Source organism: Haliotis rufescens, unplaced genomic scaffold, assembly GCF_023055435.1.
Source record: "Haliotis rufescens isolate VD_foot unplaced genomic scaffold, xgHalRufe1.0.p SCAF_3, whole genome shotgun sequence".
Lineage (NCBI taxonomy): Eukaryota > Metazoa > Mollusca > Gastropoda > Lepetellida > Haliotidae > Haliotis > Haliotis rufescens.
Window position 1 is genome coordinate 10,791,149 of NW_025964001.1, and position 19,104 is coordinate 10,810,252.

The following is a 19,104-nucleotide window of genomic DNA, read 5'->3' on the forward strand; positions in this document are numbered from 1 at the left end:
TCCAGACTCGATTATTTACAGACCACCGTCATATAGTTGGAATATTGCTGAGTGCAAAAATAAACAAAACAAACAAACAAATGACTGGATGCCCCAGATGTTAGTTTATACCAAGCCCAATGGCCGGAAACGCGTCTCTGATTATGCTCGGGGCGGTCGGGTAGCCTAGTGGTTAAAGCGTTCGCTCGCCACGCCGAAGACCCGGGTTCGATTCCCGACATGGGTACATTGTGTGAAGCCCATTTCTGGTGTCCCCCGCCGTGACATTGCTGGAATATTGCTAAAAGCGGCGTAAAACCATACTTACTCACTCACTGATTATGCTCAATGACTTTCCTTAAGAAACCGGCTAAACTATCGGCATGGAAATGTAGGTTACGCTTAATGGAAATTCATAGAGTCTCATATTTGACGCGGTATACATGTGCTGCAAAAAATGATGCAGCCTAAAGAAGTAGGATTCACCCACTCACTCACTCACTAATACATTTTCACAGCTAAGATTTTTTGTTTGTTGTTTAACGTCTCACTCAGCAATATTCCAGTTATATAACGGCAGTCTGTAAATAACCGAGTCTGTACCAGACAATTCAGTGATTGACATCATGAGCATCGATCCACGCAATAGGGGTACGATAATCCGCATCAACCAAGTAAGCGAGCCTGACCACCCAATCCCGTTAGTCGCCTCTTACGACAAGCATAGTCGCCTTTTACGGCAAGCTTTGGTTGCTGAAGACCTATTCTAACCCGGATCTTCACTGGTCACAGTTTAGTAGCATTGTGCCTATAATGCCAATGTACATACAACAACACGTGTAGGCACGTTGGGATATGCTTCAACGCCCCTTTCAATAGACAGGATGGACTATACTAAATTACCAGCTTTTCCATGTACGCCATAACAATGAAGAAAATAATGGCTATTTCAATTTATTTTTATTCCTCTATATGCAGTTTCCACAAGTTTATCATGCCGACCATAGATAATCTTTGTGAAGAACTTGCTCACTCCTTATTGCTGAACTTTGCTCTCTGCAGCTGTAGATTCGCCATTTGTATGTGATGGCATTTTCACGAACATTTACCCATGCAGTTATAAATTTAAGATTGGGAGATTGCATAATCCGATTATTGTCACTGATAATTATGGTTCCTGTTTGTACTATTTTAGACTGCATTAAAATATAAACAGATAAAATCATATCAACAACGATCCGTGAAGATCCGGGGTAGAATAGATCTTCAGCAACTCATGCATGCCGCATTAGGCGACTATGCTTGTCGTAAGAATCGACTAACGGGATCGGTTGTCAGGCTCGCTGACTTGGTTGATGCATGTCTTCGTATCCCAATTGCGTGGATCGATGCTCATGACGTCAAACACTGGATTGTCTGGTCCAGCCGCGATTATTTATTGACCGCCATCATATAGCTGGAATATTCCTGAGTGCGGCGTTAACCAACATGATCAACAATAGTTCAGTTTTTGATAGTTCGCAATGGTTGGAGCAGTCATGGAGAAGACACATTGCTAATCTGCTGCCTGCATGTACATCGAAGAAGAAACACGGGTAAGAAAGAGTAGGTCAGACTAAGCTGTTTTTAATAGTCTTAATAGATCAGTATCAGTTAATACTGTATTGAATATTGTGTACATGCCAGGTGATCAGATGATTAGAATATCATCAACTTAAAACGTAAAAAAATATGTTGAAATTGATGTGTTGGCACATAAAATACTTTGGAAGAGTTCATACCTATGGGTGCACGAATACACAACCATCCATACGTAAATTGTTGGGATAGGCAATTTGATAGGGCATATCTGAACCCACAGTCAGTCTAGCTGTCGTAAGGCAGTACGTGGAATACGACAGCAATGCCCACCATGCGCTACACTTGCTTTATTCTACGGGCCCTGGCATCTAGGAGAAGCATTAGGCTCACCCGTGATACAAATAATAGCAAAGACAGCATTTCAATAAGCTAAAAGCAGAGTTAGAAGGAACAGAAATACCGTTCAAAAACCGTATTTAACAATAAATATTCTCTCCCAGAAAAATAAGTTTACCTAAATGTCCCACAATATTTCATTTTCAGGGACCACCTGCAGAAAGTATTTGAGACAAGTGAAACCAGTACAATGTGCGACCCGTGAAGATCCGGGGTAGAATAGGTCCTCAGCAACCCATACTTGCCGTAAAAGGTGACTATGCTTGTCGTAACAGACGACAAACGGGATCGGGTGGTCAGAATCGCTGACTTGGTTGATGAATGTCATCGATCCCAATTGCGTGGACCGATGCTCATGTTGTCAATCACTGGATTGTCTGGTCCAGACTTGATTATTTACAGACCGCCGTCATATAGCTGGAATATTGCTGAGTGAGGCGTTAAACAACAAACAAACAATACAATGTGCAATCTCAGAAAATTTCAATTCTGTCCAAACATTTTATTTTTCGACTATCCCTTAAACGTAAAAGAAAGGTTTTGTCACAAAACGTGGCAACCATAAATATGCTTAGGCTTCACGTATATCGATCATTGGATATCGTTTAATTATGGTCAAAAAGCTTCTTTTCTTCCACGTATTTACCCACCTGAATTAGAAATAAAAGCGACCAGCGAAACCGCTTCAGCTGTTTCCAATTAGATATATGCATGAAGATCCCGAGTGACAATGAAGTATCTACAAGACAAGAGGGGTGACTTCAACATTCCTATTGTCCACCTTCCGTTTATGTCGAGCAACATTCCAGCAGTTTCAGCCTTTGGTGTCTTCAATGGTATAAACGAACATGATCTTTCTACGAAGAATTCTTATTAAATGCTTAGGATGAAATAGGAATCGTACAATGGAATCTGCATTAAGCAGAGATTTCTCATGATTATGTAAAAGGTTTTACCGCTTTGTTCAATTCCACAATGACTTACTCACAATATGTCATTTTACAACAGACAAAGTGGCACACAGTCCGTATAACACTTACATTATGAAACCGTATGTTTGTGTGTGTTATCTGCCGGATTCACTCAATTTCTTTCTCATAGAAAGAGTTTTGCCGATTATATTTACTGACGTACTCACGCTGCTCACTAACTTGCGCTGACCATGACCGAAGTGTTTTAACCATTTGTGCTTTATCTGCATGGTAATTTTAGTCAAGTTACTTTGTCAATTGTCACGATCTAACATAGATAGCCTCTATCTTCACACTGCAAGACAAGAATTGTCGAAAGAAATGCTTCCAGTTTTAAAATACTTAAACATCGGCGGTACTAATCATTGTCTGTGCAATATATATAAGAAGGTTATAATGCGTTTTGTATGAACTGAATGAAACATGAAGAGATATTCTTGTGGCACAGATACTAGGAAAGGAATTCGTATAATGTGAGCCTTAATATCTGGATATTTATAAGTGTTGCGAATGTGCAAATATGCTATAAAGTTCACCTTTAGAGCCATCACATGACCTGTTGACTATTTTTTTCAAAAATATATAATAAGAAAAGATTAGAGATTAGAGATGCAATCGAGCTGTGCCTTTTTCAAATAACAACTTTGGACAGAAGGTCACTTGAGTATACATATGGAAGCGTATAAGTGTCACATTGTGAACAAATATATCATCTACGTTGATACTAATAACATCTACGTAGATGATACTTTCACCGACGTAGATACTAATAACATCTACGTAGAAGATACTTTCATCTACGTAGATACTAATAACAACTACGTAGAAGATACTTTCATCAACGTAGATACTAATAACATCTACATAAAAGATACTTTCACCTACGTAGATACTAATAACATCTACGTAGATGATACTTTCACCGACGTAGATACTAATAACATCTACATAAAATATACTTTCACCAACGTAGATACTAATAACATCTACGTAGAAGATACTTTCATCTACGTAGATACAAATAACATCTACGTAGATACTAATAACATCAAGGTAGATTCCTATAACATCTACGTAGATACTAATAACATCTACGTAGATGATACTTTCACCTACGTAGATACTAATAACATCTACGTAGAAGATACTTTCATCTACGTAGATACTAATAACATCTACGTAGATGATACTTTCACCGACGTAGATACTAATAACATCTACATAAAAGATACTTTCACCGACGTAGATACTTTCATCTACGTGGATACTAATAAAATCTACATAGATACTTATAACATCTACGTAGATACTAATAACATCTACGTAGATACTAATAACATCTACGTAGAAGATACTTTCACCTACGTAGATACTAATAACATCTACGTAGAAGATACTTTCATCTACGTAGATACTAATAACATTTACGTAGAAGATACTTTCATCTACGTAGATACTAATAACATCTACGTAGATACCAATAACATCTACGTGATGATACTTTCACCTACGTAGATACTAATTACATCTACGTAGAAGATACTTTCACCGACGTAGATACTTATAACATCTACGTAGAAGATTCTACTAATAACATCAACGTAGAAGCTACTTTAATCTACGTAGAAACTCATAACGCCTACGTGGATACTAATAACATCTACGTAGATACTAATAACATCTACGTCGATGATACTTTCATCTACGTAGATACTAATAACATCTACGTAGATACTAATAACATCTACGTAGATCATGCTTTCATCTACGTATATACTAATTACATCTACGTAGAAGATACTTTTCATCTACGTAGATACTAATAACATCTACGTAGATGATACTTTCACCCACGTAGGTACTAATAATATCTACGTACAAGATACTTTCACCTAAGTGGATGCTAATAACATCTACGTAGATACTAGTAACATCTACGTAGATACTAATAACATCTACGTAGATACTAAAAACATCTACGTAGGAGATACTTTCATCTACGAAGATACTAATAAGATCTACGTAGATCCTTATAACATCTACGTATATGCTAATATTATAATTTGTCATATAGCGTTATATCGATGCGATAAACCAAACCAAAACACTTTGAATCACGATCCGATAAATATGTAAATGAGGTTGCCTAGCAGGAACTTCTTTCAAGCTTGATACACCAATATGCCCTTTTTCTCAATTTACTATGGACTAACGTTCCCAATATGATGAAATAGGCGTTTCCCAATGTGTCGCCGTGTTTCTTTAGAATAAAACAGGACCGCAAGTCATTTGACTTTACATGATAAATTGGGCGGTTCACTCAAACATTATATTCATGCGCAATTTCTAAAGCTAACATCTACGTAGATGATACTTTCACCGACGTAGATACTAATAACATCTACATAAAAGATACTTTCACCGACGTAGATACTTTCATCTACGTGGATACTAATAAAATCTACGTAGATACTTATAACATCTACGTAGATACTAATAACGCCTACGTGGATACTAATAACATCTACGTAGATACTAATAACATATACGTAGATGATACTTTCATCTACGTAGATACTAATAACATCTACGTAGATGATACTTTCATCTACGTATATACTAATAACATCTACGTAGAAGATACTTTCATCTACGTAGATACTAATAACATCTACGTAGATGATACTTTCACCCACGTAGGTACTAATAACATCTACGTACAAGATACTTTCACCTTAGTGGATGCTAATAACATCTACGTAGATACTAATAACATCTACGTAGATACTAATAACATCTACGTAGATACTTAAAACATCTACATAGAAGATACTTTCATCTACGTAGATACTAATAAGATCTACGTAGATACTTATAACATCTACATATATGCTAATATTATAGTTTGTCATTTAGCGTTATATCGATGCGATAAACCAAACCAAAAAACTTTGAATCACGATCCGATAAATATGTAAATGAGGTTGCCTAGCAGGAACTTCTTTCAAGCTTGATACACCAATATGCCCTTTTTCTCAATTTACTGTGGACTAACGTTCCCAATATGATGAAATAGGCGTTTCCCAATGTGTCGCCGTGTCTCTTCAGAATAAAACAGGACCGCAAGTCATGATAAATTGGGCGGTTCACTCAAACATTATATTCATGCGCAATTTCTAAAGCTTCTTTATTTTTAAGTCAAATTACGTTTTCAAGACCCATCAATTTAAGAATGACATTATATGGTAAAGATAAATAAAAATCATATTGTGTTTTAGAATGTGGCACTAATACGCTTCCATGCATACCCATTCTCTTCATGTAAATGAATAAGATAAATGGATGTGATTAATTTTGATGAAAACAAACGAGCCGACTGAAACGAGGCATCGCTGAGAGCGTTCTATGGCCACCCGGATGTTGAAGGAATCGTGTGGTGGGGAATCTGGGGTCAGAGACACTGGAGAGGGGAGGGGCTGGAGAGGGGGGGGGGGGGGGGGCTGCATGGACTAGTCCGGACTGATGCCGATTTATAGTGCTGGTCCAATGAGATACCATGCCGTAGCTTAACATGAATACCCCATTAGGACACAGTATACTGACTTCGACCCGTCCAGTTCTTGTTTTAGCCCCTTAATGCCGAGCGCCAGGCAGATTTACAAGTACCATCTTTTAACGTCTTTTGGAATGACGCGGCCGGGGGTCGAACCCCTGACCTTCCGCTCTCCGGGCGGACGCTCAACCACTAGACCACGAGCGCGTTAGATATCAATTATAACCTTCACACTAAAAGGTATGCAGTGGTCATTCCAGAAGATAAGGTTTGGAATGTATTTTCAAAGACAACCAGCTGTTACTCAGTGTCGTGGCTGCTTGCCACCAGGTATGTCGATGCTGGTGCTGCTGTGCCTGCTGTCCCTCACGTCGGGACAAAATATCGTCCAGAATGGAAACATGGAAACAATGGATCATTGGGACTGTTGGAACATACATTGTGAGCTGACCACTGATCACCATAGTGGACAACATGGAATCAAAGCCTCGGGCAGGTAGGTAGATAAATGTTGCATCAATCAAAATGACCACCTCTTCCCTCAGTAAAGACAATGCATAACAATGTTCCATGAACATGATAATAGTTCAAGAAATCTGATTCTTTATTTAATATTCAATCATTTCTAAACAACTAAGAACATTATTTTGTAACAACATCTGTTTACAGTACTCATAATGACCCGGACAATTTCATTTTGATAATGTATTAGAATAAAGTTTGGGAGGAATAGTACAAGACATAACAACGCTTTTTTTAAATGAAGTTCAACATACCACAAATCTTTTTTTTAAATCCGTGTATTTCAGAAACCATTATTACGAAGGGCCCTCGCAGACCCTCAGTGGACTTAAGGCTAATGGGCGCTATAAGGTCGACGGGTGGGTAAAACTGCTGAACGACCAGGCAGGACAACTTGGACAAAATGTGGAGTTGGAGGTGTCCGTTGACCTTAACAGTAGGTTCTGTAGCTCACTTCGAAGTCAAGACGTTTGTATTAGCGTTCTCATCTTGGTGTGAAGAGCATAATATATTGTCTTTCGTCATTATCGATTCACCAGACAAAAGGCTTTAATTTGACTTATTATTTATTATTTTGTTGGTGATAAATGTGGTTTGGAATCAATTAATGCTATCTGGAGCCATATTGAAAATCACTTTGAATCGTGTTACTCAGTTACTTATATAATATTTATATTGATTTATTAAATGCATATATATTTGTGTTATATAAATGAGTTATGAAACATCTTCATTATCATAACTTATTATGTTTAAGTACATTGTCAACCATTAGGTTTTGGAGAAATAAAATCATGTTTCAGTTCCGTTAACGTTTTGTTGCATCACTGTGTTGTAGGTGGGAAGAAGGCATACATCCCAACAGCCACCCATCCACTCGCCAGATCCTCCGATGGCTGGATTCACCTGACGGGGGACTTCAACGCTCCTAATGAGGGTAATGTGATATTTCATTGAACCAACGCAGCCCAGAGCAACCCGTGGAAATTCAACGCAAACTGAATTGTAAATATTTGTGTGCGCTCCTCGTAATAGTACATACTGTGTGTGATTGTACCAAAACAACCCAATGACGTCCAACACGATCCAAAGCATTCAAGTTTTCAAAAATATTTCTTGTGTTGGAAAGGAGATCATTCCACTTCCTTGAGGAAGGAGAGCTGCTTAGTTTAACAACGAGTCCCAGGTGAAATGAACTGATTTTGAATGTTCTTTGTGTTCATTCTCTTGGAGTTGCTTGTCATAAATTCTAAAATACAATGTTTATCTCAGATTTCTACAATGGCCTCCTTTGTCACAAATACGGAAACTTAATGGTCAAAGATTGATCAATAAAAACACAACAGATGGAGTTGTTTTAATGTCCCCAGATAAACCAGAACGATGAAAGTCACTTTCCAGGTAACAGTTTAGGATAGGTTATCATGACACGATGCATGGTTCTTGGCGCCATGTTCTTTCATGGTATTCTCATTGTCGCTTCTTTGTCATTTTACTCTCAGGTATAAAATCGTCCAGTGTGTATTACCAAGGCCCATCGCCCGGTATAAACTTTGTGGTTGACTCCGTGGCTGTGACACCCTTCGCGTCCAATACCCACTGGCGTGCAGAATCGGATGCTAACATAGAGAAACTGAGGAAAAGTGACATCAACTTTCAGTAGGTTATGTCACATATTTAGCTTCATATGTGTAGGTGACATTGAAATCAAATGGTGGGTCTCTTACGAGAAAACGTAAACGTAAATAGGGGTCGTGCTTATGAATTCACCGAAACATAGCAACTTACTTGGCAGCCAATATAATTTTAGAAAAAATAATTTCTTGTTTATATCTGGATATAAGTATGGATTGAATCATTGAATCAATAATCCATATACTTAAGTTTTCAGTTTCATCTGTAAATGGTATGTATGGCGTTTTTCATAATACATTTCAGCGTCACCACTGCTGGGGGGATTTCCGACAACCAAGTTGAAATTGACGTGAGTGTTTATCGGTTTCTTGTTTTTTAAATAGTTTATCAACAAATATGACAAACTGTGACACCCACCCTCATGCCAATATGTTTGTTCCAGGTCATTCAAACAAAGAAATCGTTTGCATTTGGGACCGTCGTGGACTGTAAGGAGTATGTCCATGGCGACCAGAGATACATCAACTTCGTTAACAAGCATTTCAACTGGGCAGTCACAGGGAATGCTCTCAAATGGGACTTAATGGAACCTCAGAAGGTACTACCTGGGATCTGACGAGTCTAGTGGTTCTCTTTATTAAATTTTTCATTACATTAAAAACACACCGGAGGAACCTTCGACCAATCTGAGAGAGAGAGAGAGAGAGAGAGGGGGGGGGGGGGGTTAAAAAGACCAAAATATATTTAAATGTCAACAGTATCTTATTCTGTTGAAAGCTGCGATAGCCAGTACGAACGGTTACGATATGATACATCCACAGGCTTATACAAGTCTAAACGTGTGTTTATACAGTTGGTGAAACTGAAAAGAAGGTTGTTCATGCACATGTTCTTGAACATCATCATATTAGGGATGTAGGTCTTTTAAATGGTACCCTATTCCCTCAACCGGAATAGTCATGATGCCTAGTTTGGGCACCGTTCTAAAAAATCCAACATACCAGCAGTTTTTATAATGTACCCCAGTGAAGAGACCTACATTGTTGTTCCATTAAACGTTATGTGTCATGAATGGGTGTGATTATTATTAATAAAGGTCTGGTTTTGATGTAGGTGCACCATTTGAGTGACTGAGTTGGGTATATACGCCGCTTTAAGATCTATTCCAGCCAAACCAAGACGGGGACATAAAAATGGACTTTATATCTTGTAACAATGTAAACGTGCCGTCGCCATTACGAATGCTTTAATCACATTGTGTGTCCCCCAACACTTGTTTGGTTGGAACGGTCCTTACTGAAAGTAAGAATGCAAATGGAACAAGGGTTGATAAATGGAAGTTTCATTCCTTGAGCAGTTGAATCACGTTTCGTGTGAAAACAAATGTCAAAATATCCGTTTTATTATGAATTACTATGTGAAATTGTGATTATGAATTATTTTGTAACTGCGATGGATAATATGTGTCAGTGCATTTCGCGCAGGTTCTATTAAAGCATAGAGAAAAAATGCTGACATTTCAATGAATATTGCATTGATTGAAGATGCTGCTGGTGTCACGTGAAAGAAAGAGTTCTGCATTCCAATTCTGAAATTCAACTCGAATATCTGCCGAAAGGGATTCCTATTGACGTCAAGGCAAAATTTGGAGGAAAATATTATGAAAATTAGTCATGGCACCAGGTGTTCACGAAAAGGGCAAGCATGTCCCGCTCTACCTGCAGCACCCGCAACTCTTATACTTTTCATTTAAATGTAGTGAGTAAGGTTTTAAAGATTCCATGTAAAGGTCATAGCATATGATAGCATCGCGTCCCATGTTGACAAGCGACGTATCATATTGAGTAGATTCATATGAATGTCTGGGACCTAGGGATGCTGGTGGCCCAGTCGTCTGAGGCGTTGCAAGTCGCAGTGCAGAGATGGACATGCCAGAAACTTATGGCCGTGGGTTCGAATCCCAGTTCGCCCAAATTATATTTCTAGGTTTGTCAACACCATACCCGTACTCGTGGGTTTAACCAAAGTGGTAAATGCCTGCTTTCCTCCCACATGATAAAACTGGCATACTGTTCAAAGCGGCAACTCAGTCACTCGCTCACTCCAGGGAAAGCACAGTTGTAAGCAAAATTAAAAATAAATGTGAAAAAGTACCAAGCAACTGAAGAATGTAGACGCCATAATCTGGATAGTATGGTGTATGGCTTGACATAAAGGCAAAAATCACGATTGGAAAATCGAAATCATCCCTCTTGTGGTACAGTTTGGTACAGAGGCTGTCATCATTTAGAATCTCGATGCACGTCTGTCACTTCTCAAGTCATTGTGATTTCCTTGTGAAATATGTAATGTTACAAATATACATTATTCTACTACAGGGCAACATCAATTATAACTGGGGCATGGACGCTGTTAAGAAGCTGAGATCCAATGGGTGAGTTATTAAGCGAATCCATTGTCGTCGGTTTCCATACTGACATTGATTTTATCTTTAATATCAAGCAACAAGTAATCCAAGACAAGAATCTATATTATATTTTGGGGATTGTGTCATCATTTCTTCCGGTGAAGCATATAATTTACAAAATGTGTCACTGTCAACACCCAAATGTCAAAGGAAGGACAACCTTCCAACCTTCTACCAATTCATAAGCGATCATGAATATCTCGTTACACGTGGAAATCCTGCAATGGACTCTTTTGTTACGGATTCCTTGTGATTATACAAAAGTTTCTGTCGCTTTTATGTACACTCACCCCAAAACGAAACGCGAATACGATATAATGTTGATTAATATGGGAAGACTTACTCATATACAAGAGATATAAGATTGGTTCGATGCACAAACGAACATACTGGTATGTTGTGTGAACCGAAGCTCATGAACGCATCTCATCTGAAGTCATAGATCCAAGATTTGAGATGAACCATTTGTCTCGTTAAGGATTAGCTCGTAAAGTTTCGAAATCAAGTGCAGCATATTGTGATAAGAATAAAGACACTCTGTGGTAACAGTTGACGGAATGTTAGTTTTGTCATTAATTCGCACACGTTGGAAACATATCTTCTTAGCATACATACTTCTCTGTTTCTTTCTGTTCGCGTTTCTTTTGGCGGTGAGTATATTAATTATCGATTACATTGTATTTCAAAGACACATAAAAATTACCATGCTTCCGCGATCACAAGTGTAAGCTTAATTCAGAATCTGAAACCTGGATTGTAATTCAAAATCCGTCACTCACATCAAGAAAATGTTCTAAGGGAGAAGACAAAGAAGATAACATATTTGTCTATTTTAACATGACAATCAAAAGGCGCAGTAAAGAATGCAATCATCTGGCCGTTATTTGTGATGACCACTGCGAAAGAAATATTTACCATTTGAAAGCCTTTCTGTTTTCACTCGACCGATAGGTTATTTCAAATATTAATTTTACGAAATAACCATACCCAAGTTATTAGAAGCAAGTGTGGCAACATATTTTATGTTTAATTCCTAAAAAGACTGCATATACATTTCAGTTATGGCATTTGACGATGATTAAATATCCTCTTATTATGTCAACAATGGCACTGACAGAAAAATGCTATTGCTAAGGTACAGTGGTGCTCCCAAATGAAAACGGCAATCATCTACATTGTCATGTTTCTCCTGCAGAATCAAGGTGCGAGCTCACAACATTGTCTGGTCCGTGGAACAGTTTGTCCCTCAATGGGTTCGCCCACTGCGCGGTCAGACACTGAAGGACACTGTAAAACACAGGATACAAGACATTGTTGGACGAACCAAGAACTAGTAAGTTATAACATATCAAACATATTGATTGGTCTACAGTGACACTTCTGGAACTCGAATTCGGAATGACCATCAAAATATGTCGAGTTATCCGGAATTCGTCACGCGATCTGATGAGAGATCCTTTTCAGGATGGGGGCGGTCGGGTAGCCTAGTGGTTAAAGCGTTCGCTCGTCACGCCGAAGACCCGGGCTCGATTCCCGACATGGGTACAATGTGTGAAGCCCATTTGTGGTATCCCCCGCCGTGATATTGCTGGAATATTGCTAAAAGCGGCGTAAAACCATACACACTCACTCACTCACTTTTCAGGATGTCAAGACAATTTCCAGCTCCATTCCATGTAAATGATTTTTTAGTCCGATTGAAGTGGTTGTATCTTTTTTTACACAACGGTAAACAATCATCTGTCTGCTTCGTTGATGCATGGGATGTCATGTCAACATTCTTTTTGTACCTGTTCCCATAAATGCTCATCAGTGTAGGTCCCAGTACCATATGACCCGTGAAGATTCCGGGGTAGAATAGGTCTTCAGTAACCCATGCTTGCCGTAAAAGGCGACTATGCTTGTCGTCAAAAGCGACTAACGGGATCGGGTGGTCAGGCTCGCTGACTTAGTTGACGCATGTCATCGATCCCAATTGCATGGATCGATGATCATGATATCAATCACTGGATTGTCTGGTCCAGACTCGATTATTTACAGACCGCTGTCATATAGCTGGAATATTGCTGAGTGCGGCGTTAAACAACGGCAAACCAAACCAAACCAAACCCAGTACCAATTTTTTATCGGAAGAACATAACATAGGGATCGGGTGGTCCGCTTCTGTGATCTGGCTGATTATGTGTCATCGTACCCCGATGTTGTTAAATGACATGCTCTCAGTCACTGGTTTGTCTGGCCAAGACTCGGTTATTTACAGACTGGCGTGGTGTAGCGGGAATATTGTTGACTAATATTCGGATGTTAGCTCTATACATGATGTAACCTTACAGCGTGGAACACTGGGACGTTGACAACGAGAACCTCCACGGCTTCTGGTTCCAGAACACTCTCAACGATAGAGACTACAACCTGGACATATTCCGTATCGCTCATCAAGCTGGGCCCAATGTTAAACTGTTCCTCAATGACTACAGTGTTGTTTCATCGGGCGGGTTGACTGGGGTAAGACTGATCCAGTGTGTTCACAAGGTTTTCTTATCCTTGGATATTTTATTTAAATTTCTCGTCACTGTTTGGCTCTTAAGTTTATGCTAAATAACAGAGTACAATGACAATGACTACAGTGTTGTGTCATCGGGCGGCTTGACTGGTGTATGTATTCTTTAATGAAACCTTTGGTTTTTCTTATTGTTAAAGGCACAATCAAACCCTTATTTTATATATAAAAATCAAATATAATTAGTATAATTTAATCTTCGATTTCTTTCTTTTACAGATTTAGGCAATGAATTCCAAATTAATTTGTTTGCGAATCAAATGCATAACTATCATTAAAATGAAAAAAGGCGAAGGGCAGTATTTCTATTTCTTGCGTGAATTGTTGATGGTATTATAGGCCATGATCCGTGGTCTAGTTGTAGACCGTCCCCCCGGGGAGCGGAAGGTCTGGGGTTTGATCCCCGGCCGCGTCATACCAAAAGACGTTAAAAGATGGTACTTGTTGTTCACCTGTCTGGCGCTCGGCATTAAGGGGCTAAAACAAGGACTGGTCGGCTCGGCGTCAGTATATTGTGTCTGAGTGGGGTATTCATGTTAAACTGCGGCATGGTATCTCAGTGAGCTAGCACTATAAATCGGCATCAGTCCGGACTAGTACAAGCAGCCACACAAACACACATACGTACATGCACGTCGCTATACAAGTGCAATAATCTTGGAGGCGACGTTAAACCCGATTTCTCCTCACCTCACCTATTATAAGCCATGAAAAGGTTTCAATTTTCTATTCAGGCATACCGTGAGCAGGCCATCAGGTTCAAGAACGCAAACGTCGGGCTCTCGGGAATCGGTGTCCAATGTCATTTTCCAGAGAATGTTGAACCTGACCCAACACTGATCAAGGTATCCCGAACACAAAGGAACTATATTATTAATTATTCTTTTTGCGCCATCGTGTCACTGGATTGTCTGGCCCGCTGTTACTGTCTGGTCAAGACTCGGTTGTTTACAGGCTGTCGTATGGCAGGGGTACTGCTGTGAGTCGTAGGGCAACAAACACTTACGGTGCTGAACAGATTGTGTGAGTGGCGGTGCTACCGGCAGGGAGGACGCCTGGTGTCATTACTGGTTTTCAATTATCCACGACCCGTGAAGACTCTGAGGTAGAATAGGTCTTCAGCAACCCATGCTTGCCGTAAAAGGTGACTATGCTTGTCGTAAGAGGCGACTAACGGGATCGGATGGTCAGGCTCGCTGACTTGGTTGATGCATGTCATCGATCCCAATTGCGTGGATCGATGCTCATGACATTAATCACTGGATTGTCTGGTCCAGACTCGATTACTTACAGACCGCCGTCATATGGCTGGAATATTGCTGAGTGCGGCGTTAAACAACAAACCAACCAACTAACCAAATCAATTATCCATTGATATAATTGTCACCACCAGTTAGCCTTTCATGCCCAATTGAATCTGTTTCGACTGATAATCGAGATTGATTATTCTCTGTTTTGTATTTAAAAGATATTTGTCCCACCTATTAAATTGTATTCCTCACTTAAGTCAACACTGCAAAAAGACCTAGGCGAATCAGATAATGAATTCTTCAATTTGTAGTTTTTTACCTATTCCAATACAAAGATGTGTCAACGTTAGTAAGTAAGATATTTGTTTTTCCAAATTATTTTATAAGACAGCTACGCGATACAATGAAGAACGAAGCGTGGCTTATTTCACGATAAAACATTGTTCTATCATGGCGTCATTTCTGGATATTCGAACAAGCGCTCGCAGATGACGTAAATAGGATAACGTTATTTTTGAGCGGGGAGTGTCTAGTGAGTTGCTCCCAATAGATGTGGCTTGACAGCAGGGCTGCAACTATACAGGAAGGTCACGATATGATACGCATCTCGATATTCTGGTCACGATGCGATACGTATCTCGATACGCAATGATAAAAAAAACAAGACTTAAAGCATGTCAAGATTGAACCTTTCATGATTTTGGAACAGTTAAAATTATTTAATAAGAACAAGACTACTGAAGTTGTTCAGCTTCAATGTGGAACTTTCTCTAACTTTCCTTCAAAACAATTCAAAGTTAAAACACCATTGATACAACTTCAAAGAATTTTGATGCAAGAAATTGTATCTGAAATTATTGTTTTATCAGGAATAATATATTGCAATATCGTGTTACCTTAGTTGCAGCTTTTACTATATATATATTTAAGATTATAAGAACCACAAGTGTAGCATTTTGGTACTGGTGATTGCTGTTGCAGGATATTTTTACGTATGGAACAATTTGACCAGTCACCGTAGGGACTTCCCGCGCTACATGCATTCCGATTGCGAAAACGTTAGGTTGACATATATTAGCCTAATTGCCACAGATATGACTTTTAACGAGTCAAAGTATGGCATTTTTTAATATTATATGTATCCATTCTCTAGCAACTAAAGTTTGTTTCAATGCGTCAAAAGCGGTAATCTGACCGTGGTTGCTGTATCTCTTCACACACAATTCACATCACTTAATGAAAACAATATTAAATGAAATTTTGAATAAAATTAATAAAATATATTACAAACACAAGTCCAGATATACAATGAACACGTTTTAATAACAAGAGAGTATAATAATGGTATTGAATTGCGTACTTCAGTTCGGATTTGCTGACTGGTATTTTCGGTGTTATGTGCTTGCGGTGATCAGCTGATAATATTTTATGAGATGGGGAAAAACATCTGTCGGTGTAAAACCTCAGCTTATTAAAAATGTAAGAACGTTTTTGGGAGCCATGCGTTACCGCGCGCTATAACCAAGTTAGCGGTTTATTGAAAGGCACAATAGCGAGGAAACGCTGTACTTGTCGTATATCGTATCGTGGGTCAAGTATCGCGATGCATCGGAATATCGGTGTATCGTTTCACCCTTGCTTGACAGCGTAGATGAACGCATTGGCCGTACGATTGCACACAAACGTGGGGAAAATATGTCAATCGGTATTGGGAGAAAAAGGTGCAGATAAACGACCTGAAAATTATGAGAATACCAAACATAACCCCCCTGTACATAAAATGGAGTTGTCCGACATCCATCATTATTTAAATTTTGGTAAATGTTTTTACAGCTTGTACAATTTATTGACATTCTTTAAAAGGCTGTTCAAAATATTAATATCTCATATAAGCTAGAATTGACTACAATAAAACACTGCAGGGAGAATAAACCATGAGGGTTGGGACCCTCATGGTTTATTTTCCAGCTGTGCTGTATTGTACGATAAACTCCCACTCGTCGTTTATTTATTAAATAATGCGCATTAGTCAAATAAAACATATGATGGTGATGAAGCATAATGATGATGAGGATGAGTGAGTGAGTACGGTTTTACGCCGCTTTTAGCTATATTCCAGCAATATCACGGCGGGGGACACCAGAAATGGGCTTCATACATTGTACCCATGTCGGGAATCGAACCCGGGTCTTCGGGGTGACGAGCAAACGCTTTAACCACTAGGCTACCCGACCACCCCTTGATGATGATGATGATGAGGTGGAGGAGGATGGTAATGGTAATAAAATGATGTTTGTAATTATGTCCTGTGGTATTAAGTACTCATCATATAAATCCCTAAAATATATATTATTCTACCATCAGCAACATCTAGATACCATCGGGCAAGCTGGCGTCCCTATCTGGGTCACTGAATTAGATGTGACTAATTCAGATGAAAACAAGCGTGCAGACTGGTACGAGACGGCTCTGAGAGCGTTCTATGGCCACCCAGCTGTTGGGGGAGTCATGTTTTGGGGATTTTGGAGCGAGAGACACTGGAGAGGAGATGCGGCCGCCATGGTATCGGGAAACGCGTTCAGGGTGGGCATACTAAAAAACTAATTTCATTCAGGTATATTTCGATCTTAATACGAATATATTATTGTACAATATATCAATTTATCTTCAATACTTAAGAATGGGACGTAAATATAAACAATTAAATAAACATTTGGGTCTTCCCATTAATTAATGGCATAAAATTAAAAAAATAGTTTTGCATTTTTTTATGGAAGGACTGCAGTAACAAAAAGTAGTAATTTGTAAGAATACTAATATATATATATATGTGTGTGTGTGTGTGTGTGTGTGTGTGTGTGTGTGTGTGTGTGTGTGTGTGTGTGTGCGCGCGCGTTATTTGCATGGCAAATATAGATAATTATGCATTTGGATCGGTAAATACAGCTGCGTTACATGTTGTAGTTAAACGCCGCTGGTCAACGTTTCCTTGACCTCACGGAGAAACAATGGATGACCAACGAAAACCACAAGCTGTCACAATCCGGCAAGAACTTTAAAGTCCGTGGTTTCCATGGCGACTACACGATTAAAGTCAAGGTCAACGGGAAGGAAGTTCCGTCCCTCGCGCAGTCATTTACCTTGGGTACATCGGCTCATACTGTAACCCTCCAAGTACATAATTAGTACAATCACAGTGAATAAAGTGCGTCGGGCATATTGTGTGTTGTGTGTTGTTATGACAAGTTAGTCGTTGGTTGGTTGGTTGTTTTACGAAGCACTCGGCAATATTCCAGCTATATGACGGCGGTCTGTAAGTAATCGTGTCTGGACCAGACAATCCAGTGATTGACATCATGAGCATCGATCCACGCAATTGGGATATGATGACATGCATCAAACACGTCAGCGAGCCTGACCACCCGGACCCGTTAGTCACCTCTTACGACAAGCATAGTCGCCTTTTACGGCAAGCATGGGTTGCTGAAGACCTATTCTATCCCGGATCTTTACGGGTCGACAAGTTTGTCACCGCAAACAGGATAACTTGAGTCATTTAACATCTGTGTTATCATTTGCAGGATACATGATCAGCCACTGTTATTCAAAACAGTTGTGAGATTTAAAATGACACACATATTTAACAGAAAGCAATGACCGTTCTTGTGAATGTCATTTCTACTCTGGAGGAAACAGGATTCTGATTGGTCAATAAGAGAATAAAAAAGAAATGAATTCTACCCAAAGTTGAAATACTGTAAAGACAAAAACAATAGAACTCCATAGTCCTCGTATTTAAAACATTGACTTTAACTTCGTTCCCCATCATTCCGTACAGGAGGCCTAACACCAATCACACAACAAACATGTGATGTAGGTTGATTTAAACTCGAACGACCTAATCCGACTTGGTCCAACTGCAGATTCGCAACAACAAAAAACAGAAATACATGAAGCACTTACGAGGACAATATTGGTACATGAACGTTAAAAGCAAACATTTGTTTTTACTCTCGATCCTGTTTTATACGTGGAAACCAAAAAATAGCATTGATGACGGAGTGAGTGAGGTCAGTTGAAATGGGGTTTAACATCGCGTCTAACATTATTGCACTCATATAGCGACGTGCATGCACGTGTGTGTGGCTGCGTGTACTAGTCCGGACTGATGCCGATTTATAGTGCTAGCC

General features: G+C 39.2%; 1 protein-coding gene across 1 annotated transcript; it reads left to right on the plus strand.

Moving 5' to 3' along the window:
• The first annotated feature begins 6,763 nt into the window (after positions 1-6,763).
• Positions 6,764-18,133, plus strand: LOC124146602 (endo-1,4-beta-xylanase 1-like). The gene is made up of 12 exons (XM_046516958.2): positions 6,764-6,976; positions 7,290-7,438; positions 7,841-7,939; positions 8,505-8,661; positions 8,941-8,986; positions 9,080-9,235; positions 11,016-11,071; positions 12,300-12,437; positions 13,438-13,609; positions 14,399-14,509; positions 17,279-17,497; positions 17,879-18,133. Exons 1-12 carry the CDS (start codon positions 6,813-6,815, stop codon positions 18,098-18,100), a joined length of 1,689 nt encoding a protein of 562 aa, XP_046372914.2. The 5' UTR covers positions 6,764-6,812; the 3' UTR covers positions 18,101-18,133.
• The last annotated feature ends 971 nt before the right edge of the window (positions 18,134-19,104 follow it).